Source organism: Penicillium macrosclerotiorum (assembly GCF_028827735.1).
Source record: "Penicillium macrosclerotiorum strain IBT 26536 chromosome Unknown utg000007l_segment0_segment0, whole genome shotgun sequence".
NCBI classification, from domain to species: Eukaryota; Fungi; Ascomycota; class Eurotiomycetes; order Eurotiales; family Aspergillaceae; genus Penicillium; species Penicillium macrosclerotiorum.
The window spans coordinates 2,426,124-2,451,030 of NW_026643086.1; the positions used below are offsets into that span (position 1 = coordinate 2,426,124).

At 49.3% G+C, this 24,907-nt stretch overlaps 12 protein-coding genes across 12 annotated transcripts; 4 read left to right on the forward strand and 8 right to left on the reverse strand.

The window, feature by feature from the left end:
• Window positions 1-235: 235 nt before the first annotated feature.
• N7462_007704 (putative C6 finger domain protein) lies at window positions 236-2,828 on the reverse strand (the record flags this gene model as incomplete). Its single annotated transcript, XM_057079422.1, has 3 exons — window positions 236-1,098; window positions 1,205-1,592; window positions 1,752-2,828. The coding sequence occupies 3 exons, from the start codon at window positions 2,826-2,828 to the stop codon at window positions 236-238; spliced, it is 2,328 nt and encodes a 775-aa protein (XP_056932092.1).
• A 1,647-nt stretch (window positions 2,829-4,475) lies between these two features.
• Window positions 4,476-5,419, reverse strand: N7462_007705 (putative formin binding protein; the record flags this gene model as incomplete). Its single annotated transcript, XM_057079423.1, has 2 exons — window positions 4,476-5,336; window positions 5,396-5,419. The coding sequence occupies 2 exons, from the start codon at window positions 5,417-5,419 to the stop codon at window positions 4,476-4,478; spliced, it is 885 nt and encodes a 294-aa protein (XP_056932093.1).
• Window positions 5,420-5,749: 330 nt separating this feature from the next.
• Window positions 5,750-7,011, reverse strand: N7462_007706 (D-mandelate dehydrogenase-like dehydrogenase; the record flags this gene model as incomplete). Its single annotated transcript, XM_057079424.1, has 5 exons — window positions 5,750-5,851; window positions 5,908-6,147; window positions 6,214-6,623; window positions 6,687-6,866; window positions 6,942-7,011. 5 exons carry the CDS (start codon window positions 7,009-7,011, stop codon window positions 5,750-5,752), a joined length of 1,002 nt encoding a protein of 333 aa, XP_056932094.1.
• A 971-nt stretch (window positions 7,012-7,982) lies between these two features.
• N7462_007707 (putative cell cycle control protein (Cwf19)) lies at window positions 7,983-10,149 on the reverse strand (the record flags this gene model as incomplete). The annotated part of the gene is made up of 2 exons (XM_057079425.1): window positions 7,983-8,804; window positions 8,857-10,149. The coding sequence occupies 2 exons, from the start codon at window positions 10,147-10,149 to the stop codon at window positions 7,983-7,985; spliced, it is 2,115 nt and encodes a 704-aa protein (XP_056932095.1).
• A 266-nt stretch (window positions 10,150-10,415) lies between these two features.
• N7462_007708 (putative ATP binding protein) lies at window positions 10,416-11,689 on the forward strand (the record flags this gene model as incomplete). Its single annotated transcript, XM_057079426.1, has 2 exons — window positions 10,416-10,458; window positions 10,524-11,689. 2 exons carry the CDS (start codon window positions 10,416-10,418, stop codon window positions 11,687-11,689), a joined length of 1,209 nt encoding a protein of 402 aa, XP_056932096.1.
• A 415-nt stretch (window positions 11,690-12,104) lies between these two features.
• On the forward strand, window positions 12,105-12,825 carry N7462_007709 (uncharacterized protein; the record flags this gene model as incomplete). The annotated part of the gene is made up of 2 exons (XM_057079427.1): window positions 12,105-12,333; window positions 12,416-12,825. The coding sequence occupies 2 exons, from the start codon at window positions 12,105-12,107 to the stop codon at window positions 12,823-12,825; spliced, it is 639 nt and encodes a 212-aa protein (XP_056932097.1).
• A 327-nt stretch (window positions 12,826-13,152) lies between these two features.
• N7462_007710 (glutathione S-transferase family protein) lies at window positions 13,153-15,590 on the forward strand (the record flags this gene model as incomplete). Its single annotated transcript, XM_057079428.1, has 6 exons — window positions 13,153-13,730; window positions 13,849-14,389; window positions 14,572-14,738; window positions 14,812-14,989; window positions 15,058-15,138; window positions 15,189-15,590. 6 exons carry the CDS (start codon window positions 13,153-13,155, stop codon window positions 15,588-15,590), a joined length of 1,947 nt encoding a protein of 648 aa, XP_056932098.1.
• Window positions 15,591-15,809: 219 nt separating this feature from the next.
• Window positions 15,810-16,812, reverse strand: N7462_007711 (uncharacterized protein; the record flags this gene model as incomplete). The annotated part of the gene is made up of 3 exons (XM_057079429.1): window positions 15,810-16,461; window positions 16,521-16,633; window positions 16,750-16,812. The coding sequence occupies 3 exons, from the start codon at window positions 16,810-16,812 to the stop codon at window positions 15,810-15,812; spliced, it is 828 nt and encodes a 275-aa protein (XP_056932099.1).
• Window positions 16,813-17,306: 494 nt separating this feature from the next.
• N7462_007712 (uncharacterized protein) lies at window positions 17,307-17,728 on the forward strand (the record flags this gene model as incomplete). The annotated part of the gene is made up of 2 exons (XM_057079430.1): window positions 17,307-17,616; window positions 17,676-17,728. 2 exons carry the CDS (start codon window positions 17,307-17,309, stop codon window positions 17,726-17,728), a joined length of 363 nt encoding a protein of 120 aa, XP_056932100.1.
• A 1,391-nt stretch (window positions 17,729-19,119) lies between these two features.
• Window positions 19,120-20,265, reverse strand: N7462_007713 (uncharacterized protein; the record flags this gene model as incomplete). Its single annotated transcript, XM_057079431.1, has 1 exon — window positions 19,120-20,265. The coding sequence occupies one exon, from the start codon at window positions 20,263-20,265 to the stop codon at window positions 19,120-19,122; it is 1,146 nt and encodes a 381-aa protein (XP_056932101.1).
• A 547-nt stretch (window positions 20,266-20,812) lies between these two features.
• On the reverse strand, window positions 20,813-21,472 carry N7462_007714 (transcription factor; the record flags this gene model as incomplete). The annotated part of the gene is made up of 1 exon (XM_057079432.1): window positions 20,813-21,472. One exon carries the CDS (start codon window positions 21,470-21,472, stop codon window positions 20,813-20,815), a length of 660 nt encoding a protein of 219 aa, XP_056932102.1.
• Window positions 21,473-22,370: 898 nt separating this feature from the next.
• N7462_007715 (DUF1593 domain-containing protein) lies at window positions 22,371-23,897 on the reverse strand (the record flags this gene model as incomplete). The annotated part of the gene is made up of 1 exon (XM_057079433.1): window positions 22,371-23,897. One exon carries the CDS (start codon window positions 23,895-23,897, stop codon window positions 22,371-22,373), a length of 1,527 nt encoding a protein of 508 aa, XP_056932103.1.
• Between the last annotated feature and the right edge of the window lie 1,010 nt (window positions 23,898-24,907).

The window sequence follows — 24,907 nt, forward strand, 5'->3', positions numbered from 1 at the left end:
CCACGATGGAAGAAGAAAATCAAACCAAAAGCAAGTGCCGAAGTCAACTCATCCAAAAGGCAACGCCTGAACCATGATGCTTTTTAAAATCAATGCGAACAACTTCTTCATGTTCGCAGGCCTGAATGTAAAGATGGCCGTTCTCAGAAAGAGGTGCGAGAGAAAGAGAAAAAGAATGAGAGAAGAGAAAGGGTGCCGAAGCGATTCCAGGCCAGGGCTCATTCAAGAAGGCCGATTACTCGCGGGCAACCCACCATGAACGGACTGCCATGCAGCAGATTCGCTTATAGACCTGGGTAGTACCCTTGCCCTCAGCTTCTTCTTCTATAAACTTCTGCGCAACAAAAAGCTTGGTACCGGCTTCCTTCTCAGTGGTGTATCCGACCTTGGGCAGACTGTTGGGAAAGTCGGCCCATCGTTGCCCAAGGTGTCGTGCAATGGCGATGGAATAGATGATGTCCCGGTTTTCATACGTATCGAGTAGTTGACGACAACGGCTAAGTGTGTCGTCGATCTGCTTAGCTGAGCTGGCTTCATTGTCGTGAAGAGTAAGGAACTCTCCGAGCTCGCTCCAGAAGTCCAATTGCCGTTGCACGAACTGATCTGGAGGGTTGGGTGGGTTGGAGGCATCCATGCCAAGAGCTCGTGACAATGTGTTCTGATCCAGGTAGTTCCAGGTCAAGAGAGCCTCGATCGCATTGAGACGTGCAGACGCCGCCAGCAAGTTCCAATCTTGCCCATACTGCCCATTCTCTGAATTGGGAACCTGGCGACACAGAGTCATGCTCCGCCAAATCAAGGAGGCCTCAAAACTCTCCAAGCGCGCAACCGTATTCCCATCACTCAGATTCCACTCGTTGAACGCATTGATCAGGGCAGAATAGTCTGCCATGAGCTGAGCATCTGCCATCAAGATTGAGAGTGCTTTATCCGAATACCAGCGGACTTCCAACAATTTATCAATTGCAGGGGCGTACGTGGCAAGAAACACAGCTTGAATCTCTTCGAGGCGGCCCGGAGGGAGGGTCCCGATGGGGTGGGGAGGTGGAGGAGCGATGCCCCTTAGCGCAACGAGGTCATTGACATGAAGATTTTTGGCTATCGGGAAGGTTCACTGTTAGCGACTGCGCATTTCAAGTGGGAACCCAAAATGTAAAAGAATTCCTGAAGAAGTTGATTTTGCATCACTTTCTGACACACGTACCTTTGTATGTAGGCTCCGAGCTCTGGGGCCGAGGTTCATTGGATTCCTGCATGTTGGGAGGGGCAGCGATATGATTGTTAGGCCCAAGGGATTGTTCAAGGCCAACTCCGTGATCAGGTTGGTCAGTCGAGTTGCTGGGGGATTCGGAGTGCAGAGATGGTGCAAAAGGTTGCGAGGAAGCCGGCATATACCCAGGAGGTGCAGAAGGGTAAGAAGGCGCAGATGGAACTGGGGGTCCCTGGGGATTGACAACAAGCGACGGAGGAGGATTCGGCGCCGGTTGGATCGCCGACGGGGTGGTTGCTTGAGGGCGAAAGACCGGGTCGTAGCCTAAGCACTCGCGCTTGCTCTTGACACAATTTCTGCAGACCGGATGTCCTTCGTCACACTTTTGCGCAGTCAGTCATTGGTCAAGAGAGAAGCCCCGGAAAGGAAGGTCGTGGGTTAAGCGGGAGACAAAATAAACGATGGCGGGGTCTGCGGGCACAAGCGAGGCCCGCGCTCCCGCGGACGCGCAACATGTAAAACTCACTAACGAACAACGTACCTTAATTCTACGTTTGCGACAAGTCAAGCAACCGGTTTTTGTCCGACGCTTGACTTCTTTTTTGTGGCGACCACCCGAAAGAATCTTATTAGGATCACCGGGGTGGGGGTATCGCATCTGCGGGTTGGAATTCATGCCGGAAGGCGGCACATTGGAGGGATACCCGGTCATGTACTGGCCCATAGACGCCATAGGAGGCATCGGGGATCCAATGGGCGCTTGCGGCATTTGTCCGGGTTGTCCCTGGCCATTGTTACCGGAATTTGAATTCACCGCCGAGAATCCGCCTGGGTTATGGTACACGTCCGAATTCTGTTGTTGGTAATTTTGTTGAGGCTGCGATTGAAACTGATGTTGAGACGGTCCCTGTGGCGCTTGTTGTCCGTCCAGGTGCTGTGGAGGCGAATGATTCTGTGAGTACTGATAGGTACCATTGGGCGACGTCTGGTAATGTGTCGAACCATTCAGAGATCCATGTTGGCCCATGTTGCTTGCTACATCTGTCGGGTCCACAGATGGGGAGTGGGAATCGTGGGTGCCGAAATGGCTGTCATCCCCGAATGGATGGTCCATTGTGGGAATGTCAGTCCCTATAGCTGGAAGTGCGGAGTCCAGTGTAGGCAAAGTGGTATCAATCGCTGGAAGGGACAAGTCTGGGGCAGTAGAAGAGCCCAAGGAATGGAGAGAGGTGTCAAATGAATGTAATCCCGTGTCTCCAAAAGAGTGAGAGGTATCCATCGCTGGAATTGTAGTATCCATCGCCGGTAGTGAAGATACAATCGAAGAAGCAGGATCCTCAAGATCAGGTGCAGGTGGACTGATCTCTTTCTGGTGGCTGTTGTCATTGCCATTGTTGCTGTTGCCGGGCTGGTTTGTATCATTGGTTGAGGGCGCTGTCGCCGCGTGGGACTCAGATACAGGAGCAGTGGTTTGATTGGATTCTGGCTGGGACTGTTTGAATTGTTCTGGTGAAGGCTCGATCTGTGTAGATGGCTGATCAGTCGTTGGAGCGGGCGTACTCAATTCCAACGATGAGTTGGCTGGGTCGCCAGAGCTCGGGTCTGTCGGTTCTGCCATGTCTGATCGCCCGGCCCTCAAGGCGATGCGCTGCTTTTCGGTCGATGCTAAGGTTTAGGCCTTTCTAAGTGGAAACAAATGGACGATAATCACGCCGGGGTTAAGGTCAAAGTTCGTGCAATTTGTCGCCGAGCAGAGGCACAACAACAGATCGATCGGATTGGGACATATAAATCATTTATTCCCTATAGCCTGTGAAGATTGCGATACGTTAGCCAAAGTTTTCATGTACAATAACAAGATGCCAGTCGCTTCAAAATGTCTGCGCAGGAGTGCTTTAAGGCGAGGAAAAGCGATATCAGAACATGTCATAAGACACAGAGTGCCGTGATGGAGGTTCTTCCCAAGGCACTTCGTCTCTGTTCGTGTCGTGTCGGGCGGCAGATTGAGATACGTCCAATCCAGGCCGGTCAACGACCAACCGCCACCAGGCAAAGTTTGGGGCATATAGCAACGTGTGCAGAATATCCATATGTAGAGAGCAATGGCATATAAATATGCCACCTTCTCCAATGTCATGCGCGCCGACCGAGGGGAAGCTGATCGCATTTTGTTCGCTGAGGGCCCGAAGACTTCTCCTCCCCACCCACGGCCATCCAGCGGGCCAGTGTCACATTTCGCGATGTAACAGAGGGTAAACGCATTTTTTTTTTCGCGAGATTTCAGTCGCGGCGGTCTTGGGAAGGAGAGCCTGGGCTGTTGCGCGGGCTGGAGAGAAGTGCGCCTCGAGAGGATTCGGTGGGCTAACTAGGCTGGGGAGACATCGCGATTGCATCCATTTGAAGTAACTCACCGGGTATAGATGCTATAATGCAATAGAAGAAAGAAACAGACGTGAGTTGCTGGGGCACTCGGCGGGTTTGTGTTCGGTGGTCGCTCGAAAGAGATGCGCGAAGTTGGCACGAACTAAAGGAGCTTTCCTTTCCGGCGATCCAAGTCTCCGCCCCGACGCCGAAAAAAAAATTGGAGTGGCAATTCTATACCCCAGCACCGCGCCCTCCCATAGACTCGAACTATAAACAACTCTACCTATAACAATAATCTGAATGCTTGAAGATAGATAGATAAACAACAACTGATATATTCGTTAATTTTATTTTATTTCTGTCTTTTCCCTGCCTAGGTACAGGCTACAGGAAAGTGTTTGGAGACAAGTCTACAGCTAATCCATATTGCCAGCCTTATAATCTATGGAAGTTGTGGCCACACCCCATAATATCTGCATCGGTGCTCAAAGCCTATCGGTCATCGATTGGTTTTCGATTCGACACAACGCCTTCGTCGTCGAACTTCAGGACGATCCGCCCGGCTATACTGCGGGTTTGACTGCTTCGGCTCCAGTACAAACAACAAATGGTAAACGGGTCGTGCCGATGAATGTTCTATGAGGAGAACAATTTGACTTTGAGGGCAGAAATTGTCCGGCACCTTTTGAACTAGAACTGGGCATTTTCATCTCCAAAAAAGCCTAATAGTCTTACAATCGCAATGAAGCTGCCGGGACTTCAAGTCGCAACCTTCAGTTTGGCGTTTGGTTGGGAGTCTTGGTAAGAACATAACTTCGGTAGTCCTGGGCATTGACCGAATTGTTCTTTATCCAGTGATGGTAAATATGCGTCGAGAAATATCGCTTGGCCCAACAAGCCACTATTTCCTCATGACTTTAGCCTTGCGTTTTTTGAAAACCGGGCCAGGTGTCTCATCGGCTAGTTCTTTGAAATCGAGTTGGGACGTTGAAGCAGTGTCTTCCACCTTAGTGCGAGCCTTGTCAGTGGTCTCGTGCGTATTCGAAATAACACTCTCTTCCTCTTTCAAGGCTGATGGAAGCTCGGGCTTATGCTCTTCGGTGGAATACCGGTCATTAGACTCGGAATCTGGTGCCGGGGTCTTATTTTTCTTTAGATCCTTCGTCGATGCGAGGAGAGCGTCCAAATCTTCATCGTCATCCTCTGCACCAGGGTATATCTTCATCCTTGAACCCCACCCTTTACTCACAAGTCGCTCGGATGGATTCCCGCTGACCCCCTCTTCCTCCTCCTCGCCATTGTGTTTACGTTTGCGGATTCCAATGGATTTTGCTGCGCCTTCCAATCCTTCCTGGGAATCGACGTTGGTCTCTGAGAGCGTTTGCCATTCTCCAGCCAACGCCATGTCCGCTCGATACTCTTCGGGGATGGCTACACCTAGCTCTGCCAACTGGGCCATTTGTTTCTTCCTTTCCTCCGCACCTACGAACCGCTGGGCAGGTCCGGGCGCTGGTGCAGCCTCTGGCTTCCCAGATTTGCCCTCGGGCTTCGACGGAGCGGGGCCACCTCCGATAGCTTGTCGCAAACGCTCGACTTCATTTTTCGCTCGCAGGGTCTCCTTCTGTTTGATCTCATTGTTTTTGTGGATCTCTCTTAAGAAGCGCTTGAGGCTGCCTTGGTGCTTGGGACTCGCTTCGTGCTGGGTCTTTTCAAAGGGTGTGTCGCGAATGAAGATCTTGCATTGTTTGCACCAAAATCGGGGCTATAGCACAATTTCTAAGTTAGAGCTAGACACCGGGAAAGAAATGAAAGAGTACCCACTGCTGATTTCCAATATTCTGCCATCTTTGTAGTGACTGGTCAAGTTGAAGTTATCACAGGGCCACCCCGGACGATAAGATTCGAAGCTCCGCCGCGATCGAACTAGTCCCAAAACAGAAATACCGTTTATGGGACTTGGGGCTACCTCAAGCCACTTCAAGTTCTCAACTTCGCATGGCAACCCAATCGTAACTAGTAGCTAGACGTCTTGCGGAAGATTTTGCTATTTTCTAAATACGGTTCATTGCAATCTGTTCAAAAGAAAATCTTGATACAGGGCCTCCACTCCAGAATTAACCTGAGACGGTCTATACCAATCGAAGCACCAAAGGCTCTTCTCCATATGGCTACATATTACGACATCTCAGCTTGTTCTGCAACGGGGCTCTTGAGTTTTCCTGTCTTTAGAGCGACGCGAACATTCTCAATGGCCCATTCCTCCATAGCAGTTATAGTCTGGAGAATTGTCAGTGTCGCCCCGATCTGCTTTGGGACCGCATCATAGGACTTACTTCAATTGTCCAAGTTCCCATATGAGGAACAAGCATCACATTAGGGTTTCTCAGGAGACCAGGGTGAATCTTTGGCTCTTCCTCGAAGACATCAAGGCCAGCCGATAACACCTTGCCGCTATCCAAGGCCTCGACAAGGGCAGCCTCGTCCATCACAGCACCGCGGGCAGTGTTCACTACAACCACACCATCCTTCATCTTGGCAAATTCAGCCTTGCCGATAATGTGACGAGTGTGTTTCTTGATTCAGTCAGCATGAACGAAACCCTCTGGGGGGGATCCAAAATCCGTATCGATCCATCTTACATTCAATGGAAGATTTAAACTGAGCACATCGCTAGTGGATAGCAGTTCGTCAAATGTGACATACTGAGCACCTCCTGAAAGCTCTTCAGTCAATGGGCGGCGGTTATGATAGATGACCTTCATCCCAAAGGCCTCGGCCTTTTTCTTCAAGTTACGGCCAATGCCACCCATCCCCAGAATTCCCAAAACCTTACCCTCGGGATCATGACCAAGGGGAGTTGATGGCTGACCCCGCCATTTACCCTGACGTAAAAAGTGCATACCACTGTTGAAATTACGCAATGCACCGATGATCAGAAACATATTCACGTCAGCAGTGGCATCATCTACTGCGGTAGGAACGTTTGAGACAAGAATCGGAGGGTTTCTTGCGCTGCAGGCATGGACATCAATCTGGTCATAGCCAGCTCCTATGCCATGAATAGCCGAGTCAGCTTGCTATAGGTCATAGGGCTCCCGATATTCACACATACCACAATGAGCAATGTATCTCAGTGACTTCGGTAAAGCATTGACAAGTTCTTCATCCACTAAGCCCGTGAGACTCGCGGAATGGAAAGTACGATAGGTCGCAACAACGCCATCGAGTTTGCCATCACGACATTCTTGCAGGAATTCGGCGCGGTTAGTTGCGGTTGATGTGACCAGGTCGCCTAATTCACTCAGTGCATTTTAAGAGTCTTGCGCGCTATTTCCTTGTTATCAACTTTGTAAATTTCCACACCAACTGGTCATGTTCACATACTGTCCAATCTTTCCAAGAAGCAAAAGTTTGGGCCTAGCACCGTGGGACCCCATAATGAGAAGTGATATAAGAAACGTCTGCCAAAAAAAGACCGTTGGGTCAGATCTGATTGACAATTATTTACGCCAATATTTCCAGTCTAAACATTGAAACAGGTTTGGGCAAAGGCGCAACTATTATCTGCCCGTTGAAGGAACCCAGAAGATGTCAATGGAAGGCGTGCCACTTACTGATAAGAATAAAGGGAGTCCACCGACAACGTCTGAGAGCAAGGGTGAGCCGATTCGCAAATTTTAGTCGGGCTATAGGTAAGAATGCAAATCAAAGCATTCATATATCAAGAATGGAAGATTTCAAAGAAGAGTAGAAGACACCATGGGAGCCGTTAGAGTCATAAATCGTCTATCGGGTATCTGCCGATGACAAAACGTGCCCCCACGCAAAACTTGGGTTTATCTCGGCGAGTTCCCCGCTTGGAAATGCCGCCATCTCGGGTGGTTCTTACGAATGAGAATAGTCGTCGTGGATCCATCCATCACATATATTATCAATGAGCTTTGATACCCCTAGGTTTCATCTCACCTACTGATTAGATGGTAGGGAGGATTGGTAATCAGATTGATAATTTAAATGAAAATTCTTACGAGTAGAAGCGATCTTCAAGTGTAATATATGTGTTGCTATTCCACTTGACAATGAACGCTAGAGAGAACATTCAATGGTTTATATTTGGTGCATTTTATTCTCGTGCGCATTCCGAACTATCCAATTAACCCTTTTAAATGGTGGAATAAGTGACTTTACAGAAGGGGCTGGAATTAATTAGAAGGCAGAAGGAATAGACTATGCGAAAGCGTAGCGTTGGAATAATTGAGCGTTTAATTGGAGTTCAGGTGTTTTTTAGACTTCCAGATAAAGTGCCCAGAAAGATACGTGTACTTTAGGTATGCTTGATTGCGGTCATTCATTTCCTTGTAATTAGAGTAAGTAACTTGAGCTTTCCGGCTACTTGTAGTTATAACCATTAACCTTCGACTAAGACACGAGTCCAATCAAATTTTCTCCAGCGCTTCCTAAAGCCTTCAACTCTGCGATCACCGCCCCTGTGCCAACGGCCTTGTCGCTTGATCACATCTGGGGCAACGTCAAGCATACCTCCGAGGACCTCTCGTGCAAATAGGTCCCCACGAGGCCAACGGTTCTCGTCTTCAACGATATGACCCAAACCACCATCGAGCTCAAACCACACGTGGAAATAGGGCATTTCCTTGACTAAAGTTCGGCGAAATGCTGATCGCCCCATTCCCTGCTTGGCCTTGGCAAGGGTATCGATCAGTTTCTTGTGCTGAGACCATTCTGATTCGGCGCTGAGAATCGCCTCTTTAAAGAACGCAGGCGATGTTTCTCCAAGACTATAGGGCAATGGAACCACCTCCATAGACGCATGACGCTTGCGCTGTGGATGGGCCGCATTCTCGTAAAATATAACATCTCGGCCTTGATCATGATACATGCGGGTTAAACTCTTCATGAAATTACGAATTTCTTCCCATTCATCGTCATCACATTCCAGGAGGTTGTTGCGATGCTGGATGGGCACAATAGTGGTACTCCCCTCGCTGATTTCAGGCTCAGTGGGAAGAGTCAGATAGACTCTGGTAGCGAGAGACACGACGGGCGCAATTGGCGGAGTGTTTGTATCTTCGTGATGGCAGAGCTGACAGTTGTCGAGGATGCGGTTCATCTTGCGGAAGTCGTTTATAGTAGCGTTCTTGATGTCGATTTCAGATCTGTGCACTCGTTTGGCCAGTTTGGAAGCTTGATCGTCCATGTACTCCAGATCATTCTAGGATAGTGTTAGATGGACTCGATCCTATGAGAGAATTGAATGAGCTTACCTCAAACTTCCCATCACGGGCGATGCGCTCTGCTAATCGCTGCCCTTCCCCACCCAGTTGACCCCGAGTCTTGCGTTCCTCGCGAACCATGTCTTCAATGGTCATGTCTTCGTTGTCTTGCATTTGGCCTCTTTCACGCCCTCGCTTTGTATCAACAGGCTTGACTTCATTTCTCGAGCCGGCAAGCAGACGGTTCTCCTTCACGCCAAGCACCACAACATCAGACTCTTTGCGGTTAGAGAATGCCGCAAGTGAAGTGTTGTAATTCTCCTCAAGCTCAGCTGCGTTAGGGGCGCCTCTCAATTTAGCTTTCATCATTTGAGCTTTGAGGCGGTTCAACGCAGTCTGGTCCAGATGCTGGGTTGTATTGGAGGGAGGCTCGACTTCCATCCTTTTCCCTTGAACTTCAGTCTTCAGCTCTTCGGCTGGATCACGAATATGCTCATGGGGGCCCCGGCTAACTTCTTCCTTTAGCTTCCTCTCCTGGAACAACTCTCCGCTCGGCTTCTCTTTGCCTACATAAGACTCGCCGTACATCTTGCGCCGATCCAACTCGATTTCCTCTTCCCGAGCGTCATCAAAAGAGCGCAGGTCCCCGAAACGCTCGATTGCGACCTCTTCAACAGGTCGACCACTGTCCTCTGCCTCTCTGTGAACGCCCTTCAGCTTGGTCATCCGCCATTGAGAGCCGGAGTCTCCAAAAGTATAGTCTACCTCATGCTGAGATGGCTCTTCCTCGATTTCATCAAGGACCTTTCCTTCTTTTAGATCCCGTAGATGGCTATTGAGTTCCTTCTCGTGGATCTTGAGTTCGAAATCTGCCTGGAGCATCGTGGGCTTGTTGGCTTCCTCTGTCTGCTTAGGATCGGGTCGGTGAACGTATTCAATGTCCAGAGCGGAAGGTGCCTCCATCCAAGAATCACGCTTTAAGCGACTGGATTCCTCTTGGATATCTGGCTTGCTCGTCGACATTTCATCCTTCTCCTGGCTGGACTCTCTGTGCCGACGTTTACGCGAATGTTCGCGACCGTCTCCGTGGTCGATCGAATGGCGAGAACGTTTGTGCCGGTGACCGTCATCATCATGGTGTCTAGACCCCCGATCTCGTCTGCTTTCGCGGTCTCGCGATCTTGACGAATGTCGCCGGTGGTGGTGATTGGAGCGATGGTGGTGTCTGGAACGGTCTTTGCTGCGGTCGCGGTCGCGGTCTCCACGGCGTCGGTCTTTGTCGCTCTTCTCGCGTCGGCGCCCCTGGTCCTCCACCAATGACTTCTCGAAATCTTCCAGGGTCATCGTGCTCTGCCTGGGATGTGATTGTTCTAGAATGGCGAAGGGCAAAAAGCTGGACCGGAATGACGTTTGGCGCGCCGGGCGGTCCAGGCGCAGATCTTCGGGTTCCCCGCGACTAAAGAATTTCCGAGAAAAAAAAAGAGCTCCCCTCAACCACACGCTTGCAATCTCTGGTAGTGAGTTCGCCGACTCAATATCCATTATACTATTCACTATTTACATTTCCTCTCTTCTCTTGTACATCATCTCTAAGGACACTCCTGTTCACCATGGCGTCCCCGGCGGTTTCCGTCGTCTGCGTGGGCATGGCAGGTAGGTTTAATCAATCTAAGTCGCTTGGCCTCGCGTTCTGGTTACTGACGCTGTTTATACTCCAGGCTCTGGAAAGACGACCTTTATGCAAAGAATCAACTCATACTTGCATTCCAAGAAGACCGTGCCCTATGTGATGAACCTTGACCCCGCAGTGCATTCGGTCCCCTTCGACAGCAACATTGATATCCGCGATTCGATCAACTACAAGGAAGTGATGAAGCAATATAACCTGGGACCGAACGGCGGTATCCTGACATCCCTCAATCTGTTCGCCACCAAGGTCGACCAAATCATTTCCCTCCTGGAAAAGCGTACGGCGCCGAACCCCGAGCAACCTAATGCGAAACCTATCGAGCACATCTTGGTCGATACACCAGGTCAGATCGAAGTCTTCGTCTGGAGTGCATCTGGCAGTATCCTACTGGAGACCCTCGCGTCGTCTTTTCCCACCGTTATTGCTTATATCATCGATACCCCGCGGGCCAGTTCCACTAGCACTTTCATGAGCAACATGCTGTACGCGTGCAGTATTCTCTACAAGACAAAACTCCCAATGATCCTGGTTTTCAATAAGACTGATGTCAAGGATGCCGAGTTTGCCAAGGAATGGATGACCGATTTCGATAAGTTCCAGCAGGCCCTCCAAGAAGAGCAGGAATCTGGTGCCTTCGGAGGTGAGGGTGGTGCTGGCGGATTCGGGGCTGGCAGTGGATATATGGGATCCCTGCTGAACAGCATGAGCTTAATGTTGGAAGAATTCTATCGTCACCTGAGTGTCGTCGGCGTGAGCTCTATGACCGGCGATGGCGTTGAAGAGTTTTTTGAGGCCGTTGAAACAAAGCGTCAGGAGTTCGAGCGGGACTACAAACCTGAATTGGAGCGCAAGAAGCAGGAACGGGAAGAGAACAAATCTGCCCAGCGGGAACTAGAGCTCGGCAAGCTGATGAAGGATATGAGTGTCTCTGGCTCTGGTCGGAGAGAGCGCAAGGGCCCTGAGCCGGGTCCTGAGACTGTCAGCGAGGCAGAGGATGAAGAGGAGGATGAAATCATCAAGCGAGGATTGGCTGACGGTGAAGATGACTCTGATGACGACTATGAGGGCCCCGATGCAGGTGATGATGAAGGTCTCTCCCAGAGATATAAAGAGGCACTGTCGGGCTCGCAAAATCCGCCCTCTGATGCTGACAACAGTTTCGCAAGGTACCTGCGAGCAAGCCAAATGAACTAGTCCTTGGCGATAGGCATTATGAGGTTTCATTTGAGGAGTTTTGTTCATCTTTGGGGCTTTTTAGGGGTTGAGGTGTTGATGGTTAATGGTTCCCAAGTTTTAAAATTTACATTGGAGAATTCAATGAAAATATTCAACCTGTCTATAAATGGCGACTGATCATACCTGTTCTTTCTTGAAGTAGCCTGCACCTATACTTTTGAACACCTTTTTTTGTCTATTACAATTCTCATAGAAACCCGTGACAAGCTCTGCTGCAAACAAAGCAAATGAAATGACGTCAGATCATGAGTCCAGAGGTACGGAGCTTCTAGGCTGTAAGCTTCACTTTGCCTTGACAACCACAAGTTGACTCCGAACGACAGCTTCCTAGACTTGACGCAACTGGAAATCTGTGCTGTATGATCAAGAAATTATGGATGTAAGTACCGACACTACCAACAACTGCTCGGCCTTGTCGTTCACGGGGACTCGTCTCGGCGCCAAGATCTGCTCTCGGATATGGAATACTGATATACGCACCAAGGTCTTTCAAACCTACACCTATTCGACAGCCGGATGGCTTTCATTACAAAGCTTGCCTCTAATTCTCAGCCCGGGGGTGATAGTGGCTATGCTGTTGGATGAGACGCGACCCGCCTCCCGTACGTGGCCTTTGGCAATTTCTATTCAAATCGAAATCACGCGAATGATATGTCACTAACTGCTTATTGAATGGTCTCATAGCTATTGAGGTTTACCTTTCCCGATGCTTAGGCTTCGCTCTTCTCACCATTGCAGTTTTGACTGTTATTTTGACCGGCTCAATCCCACTGACATCCTCCATTTCGGAGCCCATATCAACCGAAGACTCTGATCCGAAGGCACCCTATGCGTTGCCGACGCTAATGATAACCTCGGTATTCCATGCCACGTCCGCTATATATGCGTATACGTGTTATGTCACCCGAGGACAAACTGCTTTTGCCATTGCAGTCGCTGGAGGCTCTCTCCTTGCATGCATTGGGCTGTGGTGTTTGTTGTTTGCCAATGACAACGGCAAAATCAGTCGACGAACTGGCGCTGACAGAAGGACTACTGGATTTCCCTTTAAAAACTCAGAGGCTGCTAAAAAGCATGGAAAGAAACATATTTAATTTTCTGACAATCTTCATGAGTCTCACTTGCCACCTTGCGATGATTTGGAGTCGGGCCAAAGAGACACTGTTTACTCGAGATAGATGACCAGGTTGTAAAAAATAGTATATTAGTAAATAAAATCTGTTTTGAACAATATAGAATTGGTATTGCCCCTCGTCCTAAATTCCAGATTGTGGGTTACAGGTGTCTTTGACACAGGCATACCGATTTTGTGGGCGCTGGTGTTTAGATGTTTGGGCTGCTGACCATGGACCCCGCGCAACTTTCCGCGCCTCCGCCGCGCTCTCTCTTTCTCCGCGCCAAAAGCAGCGAGGGCCTCCACAATGGATTCGCACCTCCAACGCCCTGCCTCCAGCCGTCCCTTGGTGTCGACCATCGGGATTCTTGATTCTTCCTCTGGTCTGAACACTGACCTCGGCCCTTTCAACCCAGCCAACCCCTTCGCGACAAGCTTTCGTCCAACCGGGAGTGACCCACCGTCATCGCACCCTCCGCATGCGCCACAACTTCATCACTCTTCACAGCTACAACATGATGCGCAACAACAGCTTCGTCACGATTCACACCTTCAACATGCCCGCCAACTGCAGCATGTTCCGCAGCTCCAAAATTCCCCACAAGCCCACCCGTCGCAACTGCAACAAACCTCGCAAATTGCGAACCCGATCGTTTTAGGAGATAGCACCTCTCAAGCACCGGGCAGCGGCCTGGATTCCTTACAAACACCCTATACAGCCTTTACACATCATGATTATGCTGCACTCGCATCAAATGCCCCGGATGCCTCGGGCTTTGCTGGGCAATTGGAAGGCATGAAGCTGGTTCCTGAACCGCCTGATTTGGATCTTTGGAGAAACAAGCTGTTTAATGTGGATGAAATGATCACATTGAGCGAGGAACAGTATGTCGGCCGTTCTAGCTTCATTATTGTGTGCTTTTGATGCTTGATTCCACGGACCGTGGTCAGAAGCAGCCCGGAATGAGAATGCGATTGTGCACTAACAGGTTTCATTTGGTAGATTCCAGATCTATTTCCCTCACGTGGACAACGTTTATTCCCATCGCTCGACACAACGATATAAACGCCGGCCATTCGTTTCCCACTACTGGGACTGCCGACTGAAAGGTCGACCACCCGGGACACCCAAATCCAACGATCCGAACAAGAAGAAACGTAAACGGACCGTAAGAGAACGGGATCTCTGTGATGTTAAGATCAAGATTACGGAATATTTCCCAACTGCTGAGTCCTTAGAAGGAACTGGGGAATTCGAGCCTTTGCCGACAGCTGAGCTATTGCCTGGGGTCCAAACATTGTTTCCACTCCAAGGTGATCATGGGTTTGGAGTACTTACACCTCCTTCTAATCTGCCGGAGGGCCATCCCGGAGCAAACGGGGGAAGATATTTCACAATTCAACGAGTGAATGGGAATAGTGTCAATGGAAAGAATGACATCACTGAAGGCCATCGCCATACGCTTGAAGAAAGCGATCGCGTGAAGAAGAACAGTGTACAGCGATATCTTTTAAAAGAAGATAAGGAAAGGAAAAAGAATCCGGTATGTTTCCAATGCTTGTCTCATGCAAGCAAGATCTTGGAGTGGGGTGGAATCTCCCCGCAGCTGCTTTGCTACGTCACTTCGAAACCCCCTTTCCCAAACTCCAAGAATTATCGTCTCTCGTTGATCAGCGGATGGACATCTGAAATCCATTTTTTTCATTTTAACTTGTTTTTTGTCAGCCGATTTCTACCTCATCCAGAAATTCTGACGCATTCGCACAGTACCACAATATGGCCGACACTTCACAGCAAAAGACATATCATACTAAGGCGACAGGTGTAGCCTTTGCTACTGTAGCCCGGCATTCAGCTGATTCTAACCTCAAGTTATATGGAAGTTGCTTCTGGTGAGTGTATGCCCATGAATTGGATGTTTATGAACGTTTTCTATATGCTAATTTGATCGTCATCTATGTCAAGCCCATTTGTACAACGGGTGTGGATAGCGCTGGAGATGAAAGGCATCCCGTATCAGTATATTGAAGTAGACCCGTACAAAAAGCCTGCTTCATTACTTGAGGTGAACCCACGGGGGCTGGTTCCCGCCTTGCGCCACGATGATTGGGGATGTTATGAAAGCACCGTGCTTCTTGAATATGTATGGAGCCTGGCAAAAGTCCATTGTCGTTCTTTGATCCTTCGTGAGCTAACACAACCTGAATCCAGCTCGAGGACTTGAAGCAAGGCGTAGCACTTCTTCCAGAGGATCCAAAGCTGCGTGCCCACTGCCGACTTTGGGGAGACCATGTCAGCTAGCTTCTCCATTTGTCCAAGGCCCGTTGCTGACTGAAGTTTAGATTAATCGGCATATTGTGCCATGCTTCTATCGAGTTCTTCAGGAGCAGAGCCAGGAGAAGCAAATAGCCAATGCGCAAGAGCTTCGAAATGCTTTCGATCTCCTCATCGCCGCGGCGCATCCGCACGGTCCCTTCTTCTTGGGGTCAGAGTTGTCGATCGTAGATGTCCAGGCGGCCCCTTGGGTCATTCGGCTTCGTAGGGTACTGAAGCCTTATCGAGGCTGGCCGGATGCTGAGGAGGGGAGCAGATTTGCGTCTTGGGTGAATGCCATCGACGCACATGAGCATGTGCGAGCAACGACCAGCACAGATCAACTCTATATCGACAGTTATGAAAGATATGCTCGTGAGTGCCTCTCGTTCACCGGGTTCAAAGACTTTGCTAATATTGGTCATTCCTGATGGTAGAGAACCGGCCAAATACATCCCAGCTTGCGAATGCAATCAATTCGGGACGGGCACTCCCTTGATCCATGATAACTTGACAGATATTCTGGGTTGCTCGACGGGTGTATTTTGGCGGATTTCATGGGTCCTGGGATCTTGTGGAAAAGCATACCCACATTGACCCGAGGGACTGAACCCATAGTCATAATAGTAAAAGCGTTGGCACCATGTACCTTAGCCTCCTCGGGCACCTCTATTGCCGAATCTAAAACCGCCCCTACCACTCGCATCGGGCCCCCTAGGGCTTCGAGTCGGTTGCTGTGGAGCAAATTGTTTGTCTGCCTCCGTCCAGTCTCCTGTCGGACGCTCCCGTCTTTGTGGTGAGGGACCATTGGATCTCACCGGAGATGGATCGTAGAGATGCCGTGACTTGTTCGACGCAGAGGAGGACTCTCTCTTTTGGTACTCGGCGCGTTGACCGCCGCGGCCTTTTCCTTTCCCTCTCCCCTCCCCGGACTGGTGATGCCGAGGAGGAGTGGTACTGCCCGGCGATGAATTGCCAGACGTGGTCCCTGACGGGCTTCCAAACAGTCTTACCCTCACCTCTTCGTACTTGCGCTGCTTTTCCTCCAGATTCCTGAGTGCTATCGCTTGACGTTCTTCAGGAGTCGGTTCAGACCGCTTGTTCGAGTCCTCGTCCGAGTCGCCGTCATCGTGTAGACCAAGTTCTCCCAACCCAGCTGCCGCCGAGTCCACCCCGCGAGATGAAGACTGTCGAGTTGCGGTCTGAGGTCTGCGGCTGAGGAGGGTGACTGTTGGCTTGATGTCTTGTTTAAGAGGTACGTCGGAGCGCGATTCAAGAAAGTGGAATGTCTGCGGGGTTTCACTACAGGCAAAATTGTCAGAAATGACGTCCAATTTGAGCTTTCTTCGTAGGTGACATACGCTTCAGCCCATAGTTGTCGGTTGAATTCGGCCTGTTGAGCCCTGCGCTGTGCTTTGGTGACCTTCGACGAGACCTTCTTCTCGGGCGGTGGGGTAGGCTGAGTCGCTAGCTTCTGTATATCCCAGTCTATCAGTACGTCATTCCAGGATTTCCAAGAAAAAAAAGGCCATCGCCAGTGCGGTCTTCAGCCTAATGCCCGCACCGTCGATCGTTCATAATCCGACCTACATCAGCTTGGGACTCCCAGTCGTCGTCTTCCCATGCGTCGGGGACTTCAGGCATTGCAGTCATGGTCCACAGAGAGACAAATGGACGAAATGGATGGTCAACTGGAGGCGATACAAGCGAATTTGGACGCAATGGACGCGATGACCAACAAGACACGATATGTGCAGAGAATGTATCAAGACGGATGCGAGTGAGGGAAGAAAATTCGCAGTTGTTTGCAGGGCCCAGCGGCCACCGCCCCCGAGGCCGCTTCGATCTCCGCTTCCTCAGCTCCACCCCGTTGGTTCATCGAGAGCCAATCGACGCAGCTGCTCTGTCCGTCCTGCTTCGAGCATCTACTGCCAGCATGGCACATGGTAAGTTGTAGTGCCCTCCAATGTCTCGTTGAGTCTCTCCTCGCTTTGCACCGTGTTCCCAATCTACCCAAACGGGCGCATTTCGAAAGCTCTCCTCCCCGCAATCCGCGTTCGACGAGTCTCTCCCTTTGTCCCTTGCCAACCCCCCCCCAACTCACACACGACTCGACAGACTCCCGAGACCCCGACGGAGATTCCGAGATGGCCTCTTCTGTTGGCTCTCTTCATACCGATTCCGATGGTGCCGGACCCGGCACTCGCACCCCGACTCGCAACCTCCAAGTTTCCGCAGCGGCCGCTGCACCGTCCGAACTCTCACCTCCCGGCTCCCAGCCCCAGCATTTACCGGAAATCTCCAAGGCAGGTGACTTCAAACCAGTCAGTGAGGCAGATCCAAGCCAACTCTCCGGAAAGGGTGGGGAACCGCCCATCGCCGCCTGGAAGAGCAAGCGTTCCCAGGACGAGTTCCAGCGGGCAATGGAGCATGTGATCGACAAGGACTTCAATCTAGGTACAGTCGATTGGAATTCATGGACTATTGGCAGGCTTGACTGACTCGGTAATGTATAGATGAGTTCGGTGACCCGTTCGACGAGCGTGACTTGGAGCAAAAACTGCTGTGAACGTGGGGAGAAGGGACCCTCTAATAGCACTTGCTTATTAACAGCGGTAGAGGATACGATTTATGAGATATGACTTGGTACATCTATTGCTTTTCTTCGGTTGCGTACTGGTGGGAGGGGCTCTCTAAGTGCAGAATGAATGCATCCGCTGACCCATTCGTTTAGTTTAGGATTGGACATCAGGATAGAAAACACTTTATGCAATCGCGCTTAGACTTTAAACCCCGCTGATGGGCCAATGTTGCCCCTTGTATTTCACTATTCCACATGAATGATTATGCCCAACCCAAGACGCGTTCCAGTTGGATGTGATGTTCATGCCGTTTCTTCCCCTTTCATAGATACAGATATAATAGTATATGTCGAGGCGAATTAGAACACTCCGAGAACCACTCGCGCCCGTACCTTTCGTCACTACCAGTATTCTTCTATATCTTTACCGACCTGGAAGAAAACATGGTTGCTGCTAAGATTCAATACCACGCTCGAAGGACGGCATCAAATCTGCCTCGTGCTTGATGCAGAGAATGTCGGTGTCGACGTCACTAAGGCATTGTTTCTAACCTTTCTCGCTTTGCGCGCAATAACTCTTCAAGAAACTCGATTTCGATCTCGATCCGTTGTTTGTCATCTGATCTGTTGACCAGGACTGCATCTTGACCAATTTCCTTTGAGTGCGTTGGCTGGTAGATTTTCTTCTCATTTCCGTTCTTCGAGGGCCAAGATTCGGGTTTCATCCAGCCTAGCCGGTTGGCAAGAGAAATAAAAACACCCACTGCGAGAATGAGGACCAAGATAATTAGACCAATGGCGACGACAGCAGGAAGAATGATGGTAAAAAAAGCAAAGAACAGTTCTCGTATGCTAAACCAAACCACCCCAAAGAAGCCGCTGGTTATAGCCCAGACCGTTCCAAAGAAGTTGCTAATGAAAGTCCATATAGACCACAAAATATAAGTGAACCAGGGGACTTTGTCATCCGCAGATACGCACACCATATTTGCAGGAGAGGAAGAGAAGGTACGATGTTCTGTATCTCGTCGATAAGGATAGAAAAAAGTTGGATGAAGGAGCGATGGGAGTTGTTCCCCTCATGATGCTAGCGAGATGTCTTTGTGAGGCAACATACCAGGCGTCCCGTGCCCGATTGCCCGATGGGGGCGAAAGCGGGACATGTCACCATATCTAGTCGCCTTGCAAACGATGAACGGCTCCAGGCAACAAACTTACAGTTACTGTCACTTGAAGGCTTAGAGGATTGATGATCAAGAAAGCCGTACATCTGCCACTAGAAAACAATTTTGTACGAACTGGAGCAGACCTGCCTCCAAAAAACAAAATCAAGTAATGGGTGATGTATTGGATAAGTGAGAAGTGTCCAAAGGCTGATCTTACACGAGGAAGTCCTGAAATTTTCGTACAAAGCTATCTGCCATGTCTAGGAATCCCTGAAGCTCGGCCTTTGTAGTCCCTACAATCAATGCTAACATACCACGCCGAGCCAGCCAAAATCCCCTCTGGATTGCATAGAACCAGAAAATATCTCTCAGTACTGTGTCGGTTTCGGACGTTTCGGTTTCCAAATCTTCAACACATAGAATCTCCTGGTCTGGATGAGCAGTAAGATGAATGTTACACACTGCTCCGACCCCGGTGATTGCCATTCGAGTGCCTCGAAATATATCAAAGAGACTCTGCCGGAGCCAGTCGCCTAATGTGTTGAGTTGCGTGCAAACATCTGGTGTATAGACTGAAGTTATAGCAGCCAGACCGACATTCATGGCTAAAGTGTTGTTGTTGAACGTGCCAGAGTGACTGATTGGCGGGACATGATGCGCTGATGTTTGCGACTCGGGAGCCGGTCGAGGATCATAGACCGCCAAGAAGTCTTTGCGCCCACCAAAAGCTCCGATCGTCATCCCGCCTGCTAAGTATTTGCCCAAGGTTGTCAAGTCAGGCTTGAGGGGCGTCCCGTCGTAGGGGCTGAGCAACCTGGATTGAATGCCGCCTGGGGCCAGTCGAGAGGTCATGACTTCATCCAAGATGAATAACATGCCATTTTCTCTGGATGCAATCTGGATGGCATGTAGAAACGCAGAAGTTCCAGGTATACAGCCTCCTGCACCTTGCATGCCTTCCACGAGCACCGCGGCGGCTTTCCCCTTATTCCTCGCTATTAATTCTCGCACACTTTCAACATCGTTGTATTTCCCTATGATCCAATCATCTTGGTTGACGTTATTTTTAGCTACTCCATGAACGAATGTCAGGACGCCGCCATGATATGCGCCGCTGAACACAATAATCTTGGATAACCCGGTCACACGACGCACAATACTGAGCGCATACAGATTAGCTTCGGTGCCCGAATTACAGAAACGGAGACTCTCCATTGACGGAAATCTGTCGCGAACTTTCTTCGCAAATTGAGCTTCAGTCACAGTTGTTGCACCGAGATTGAGACCTGTCTGGGAGACCGTGGAAATGATAGCCTCTTGAATGATTGGATTCGAGTGGCCACAAACCCCGGCAGTCATTTCGCCAATCAGATCGAGATACCTAGAGAAAAATAACGAAAGAGTTTCAGAACCAGAAAGCTGACATCTCAAGCCTGGCTTGTGTGAAAACATACTCTCGGCCGTCAACATCGATCAGCTTATTACCTTCGCCTCGTTCCATGCAAATGGGAAACGGATCGGTGTGAAGAACCGAGCGAGTATTACCACCAGGCAAGACGTCAGTAGCACTTTGGTGCAAGGTCTGCGACGTCGGATGGCATGTCTCATAGTCTTTGATGGCGGTGTCTAGCAAAGCTCGAAGATGCTTCTCGGGTTCCAAAGTTTGGAGCTGGGCAGTGTGAACGGAATCCATCGGTTATAATTAATTGTTACTTCCTGATTCACAGGCAGTGGTATTGGGGTGGTTTCAATGCGGTGAACTGGCTTTCGGATGTTTAGGCGATACCCCTCTTCAGGATAGTTCATTCCGTACTCCGCGCTGTGGAGTCGACGCCGGAGAACTGGCGCGTTATCGGCACGACCGCCAGAGCCGACTAAAGCAGCCGCGGTAGGCCTCAAATCCTATTTAAACACAGGCCTCACGAAGTTCGTCCACCTGCGTGGAATCTTCAACAAACGTGGCGCCATACTCTCTCATTATCTGTATCTTCTCCTCCATATTCATCGCGAAACTGATCTTCCCAAAATCTCTCGGAAGTTGCCTGGCACTCTCAAATCGCAACACCCACACACCCACGCCATCCGTTGGCCAACCAAACACCACCTCCCTTTCTTCTTCCTCCGTCATCTCCCTCGCGCCCATCAGAGCCTCCAGCCTATCCTCTTTACTTGACCACCATGTAGCACCAGTCCGTCGCATGACGTTACAGAACCTGTCTTCTTCGTCGGCATTGGGTGAACGCTGTGATTCATGAGAGCGGCGGAGTGATAAGAAGAGCATATCATGAAGGTTAGCCTCTTTGGCAAGAACCCCGCCAGTGGAGGGGTAGCCGTAGACCATGCATCCTCCGCGGTCAAACTCGGTCCGTTCAGTTGTCGATAGAGGAGGGAACCTGGAGCATGAGGCCCAGTCGTCTGGTACGTTGCCTATCCCTGGTCGTCGATAGAAATAATTCGAGATAGGATTGATACTAATGGGAAATAAGCGGCCCATGGTTTGTTGACAGAGAGTTGATAGAAAGGCAGAGACGATGGCGACAAGCATGATGTTGATGCTAACCCTCATGTTTCAATAAGGTTACAAGCAGGGAAAGACCGAAGCTCATGAGCGCGCTCTCACTGAGGATCACGCAGACGAGCGTTTCAACCAGTTGACAAGAATATATAGAATCGGGAGAAAATCCCCCGCCTTCAACTTGAACTGATTAGGCAGGGGCCTTGGCAGATGCAAGAGCAAGTATTGTTCTGCCGAGGACTACCCCTGCATGATCAGGATGCCTTCAGCGTTATCGTGAGTGAGCTCCACATGGTGTACATACACTCTCCAAATTTTAGATACTCGCTTCATTATTTTGACAGGATGCGGTAACATTCATCCCTCGTAAAGGCTAACGGAGCCGGCAAAATCGTCCGGCCGCGTTTCTGTCAACTTCTTTGCCGTTGCCCCCAGGATTCCAAAGCCCATTTTTTCAAAGATTACTCCCAGTTTCACAGGTTTGCATTCCACCAGGATGGGTGGACTCACATAAAAATTCTGAATATTCCACCAAATAGCGAGGTCCAGATGGTTGTGGTTGAAAAATAGGTTATTCACTCGCCATATGGACCTGAGCATTCCCAGATCAAAGTCTTCTGCTTTATATCTTTCCTTTTGAAAGTGGTTGAAATACGTAGATCCATATCCAATAGGACAAAAGATGACACATTCCAACCGAGTACGCCGACGATCTTTCAGTCTTGACTAGAATATATCCCAGATAAAAATCTGAATCACGAAGCACAGAGGGCTTATACTTAGACATTTTCTTCTTCAACTTCTGTCCCACTTATTAAGGACCGTACAAAAATTAAGGGCTAGGACATACAAGGGATCTTTGCCAGAGTGATATAGTCCACGCAGCTTAATCCAATAGACACGATACAATGAAGGCGAGTCTAATAAATTGTGATCATAGAACTCTTAATTATATGACTTGAACAAAAATGCGACCATAGCGAGTCAGCGGGAAACTCCCATCATCCGTTCCTTGCAGAATAATAGAGATATTTTGGCCAGGCTTTGCATCAGCGGGTATTATTATGTTCGCGTTGTTGTCGCTCAACTTGGTCACAGTCACACTACCTGGATAAGAGCCTTCTTCAAAGAATTGCCACCAAGATATCGTCACCTTATTTTGATCTGGATCAGTGACAGCGCTAGATAGCGTCAATGTGTCTCCTGGAGAACACTTTACAGTGGTTCCGTTCAAAATCTTCACCGAAGGTGGGTGATTAGCTTGAGTATAGTCTGGTGTCAGTGTCCACTGCATCCGAGCTGCAAAGTCATTCTGAACAGCAGCGATCCAGCGGTTTGTTGTATACCCTGAAATTTCTGTTCCGTTTTGGGCTTTCTCACTGTCAACCATAAGCCACAAATTTGGCGAAGAGCTGTTTTTCTCAGCCCGACCACCCCATCCACCCAGATTTGGATTAGCTGGATTTTCAATACCGGTCGTTAAGAGCGGGTTGAAAACGACATTATCTCCTTCAGACAAGAAGTCGTATGGGCCTAGAGGTGAGAATACCTGGTCTGAAGAATTTGCTTTTGACAAATTGCCAAAAACATCCATCGGGTCACCTGGCATAGATTGACCATCCAGCCAGGAACGGTAGAGTTTCCCGTATGGTCCTGTCTCAATGTTTGCTTTGATCCAGTCTCCAGCGAAGTATAAATTATCATCAGGTAGACCACGAACATTTCCATCGCCCTTGTCAAAGTTGTATCCCCAAGTCTGGTACCCAGTTTCGAGTTGTTCAACACGGATCCGTGGCCATTTAAGAGAAATGTAGTTGGCATAAGTCTCATCTTGGAACCCGCTGGCCAAAATGATGGCCTTGCGAGAGATCTTGTTTTCTATTTGCTTCCACTGCTTTGAGCCTGAATATTTCTCTTCGATAGACTTCAGCGCACGGGCAATGGTGTTGGTGCCACCCCAAGCCTGCAAGTAGAGTGGTCGAGAGTCATCATCCAGCAGAAGCGACCGGATTAGATCGGAACCATCTGTATCATGACCCATTTCCCCTTCAAAATCAATGTTCCCGACCTTTACTAAGGAGAGGAGTTCATCCGGTGTTGGGTAGAATGGATCATGATTGATCAGGTTCGGGTAAACTTCTGCGTATTCTTTTAGAACTTTATCCTGGATAGTTCGCGTTCCAGTCCAGCGATATGTCCATTGTGGTGTAGTATAACTTCGGTTAGGGAGGAAGAATCTCGTGCCATTTCCATCGCCAGCCCAATGATAACGACTGGAACTGTAGATAATTCCCTGTGTATCGAGCTCATTCGTGTAAAGTAGATATCTAATCAGCGAAGCCAAGTCGTCCTGTTCCATATCTGTCGTGACGACTGTGCGGAACATTTTTGACCTATCGGTGGCACATGCTTCACGAATGAAGATAGATATAGCAATTATGAAAATTGTAAAGACATGGTGGATGGAGGCCTTCATATTGTGATTTCACAATTTGTTCTTTGACTGGAGTGATAGAAGTGAGGAAGCCATGCATGTTAAAAAAAACCATTCGCGCAGACTAGCATGCTGAGCCCATTATATACTACATTGCCAAAACCATATGCATGATGAAGGTAATATAAATTTGAATGAACCGGCAAAAGTTCATACTGAGTCCTCTGAGTTCATATTCAAAGTTCCAACCAATCACTTTCAGGGAGCCATAAAAACATGCGTTGAAGGTGGTATTCTTGAATGCGGGGTAGTCCCTGGACTTTGCGGGGATTTCGGGGAGAAACAACTAGCGGTAGGATATGCGCTAGTCATGGAATTATTTTATCTCCGGTGGTTAATTTTCCCTTCCCTGGAAGCGTGCCAAAAGCCCCATAGAAGAACTTGATTGCGGGTCAGACGATCCTATTCACGAACATTTTCATGGAGTGGAAACACTCTAAGAGCTATCTCTTGCAGAATACTTGAATCTTCTACTCAATCGAACATCTCCAAGGCTGCTCGGTAAGAAGTTGGAGCGAAAATCCATTTGGAGCTACATCTCAGAAAAGGCAGACCAATCATATCAGACCCAGAGCGAGATCATAGATAAAATTCAGAGAATTACATTCTATACGCGTGATAGATTGCATACACAGATATAATTTTATCGAAAATTGTAAAAAGGCACAAGGTCTGCATCCAGAATGTCCTGGAGCTGGACGATTTGCTGTGCCCTCTTTCAGTTAGAGTGATTACAGAATTGGAAGTTGGTGCCTCCGATTGCCTACCGTGCCAAGATTGGCGCTAGGGGTTCAATTCTCTTCAGGGGCTTTAATGTAACTCGACAAATGCACATGGGATGCATTTTTAGTGCAGCTGACGGCTCGCTAGTGTCGATGACTGGCCGATGAATTGAATTACTTGCCAATTACCCTGAGATCCTCAGAGTGAACTCGAGAATGGAAGTCGGAGGCACCACATGCCGTCACTGTTTACCCCATCCCGCCTGAAAA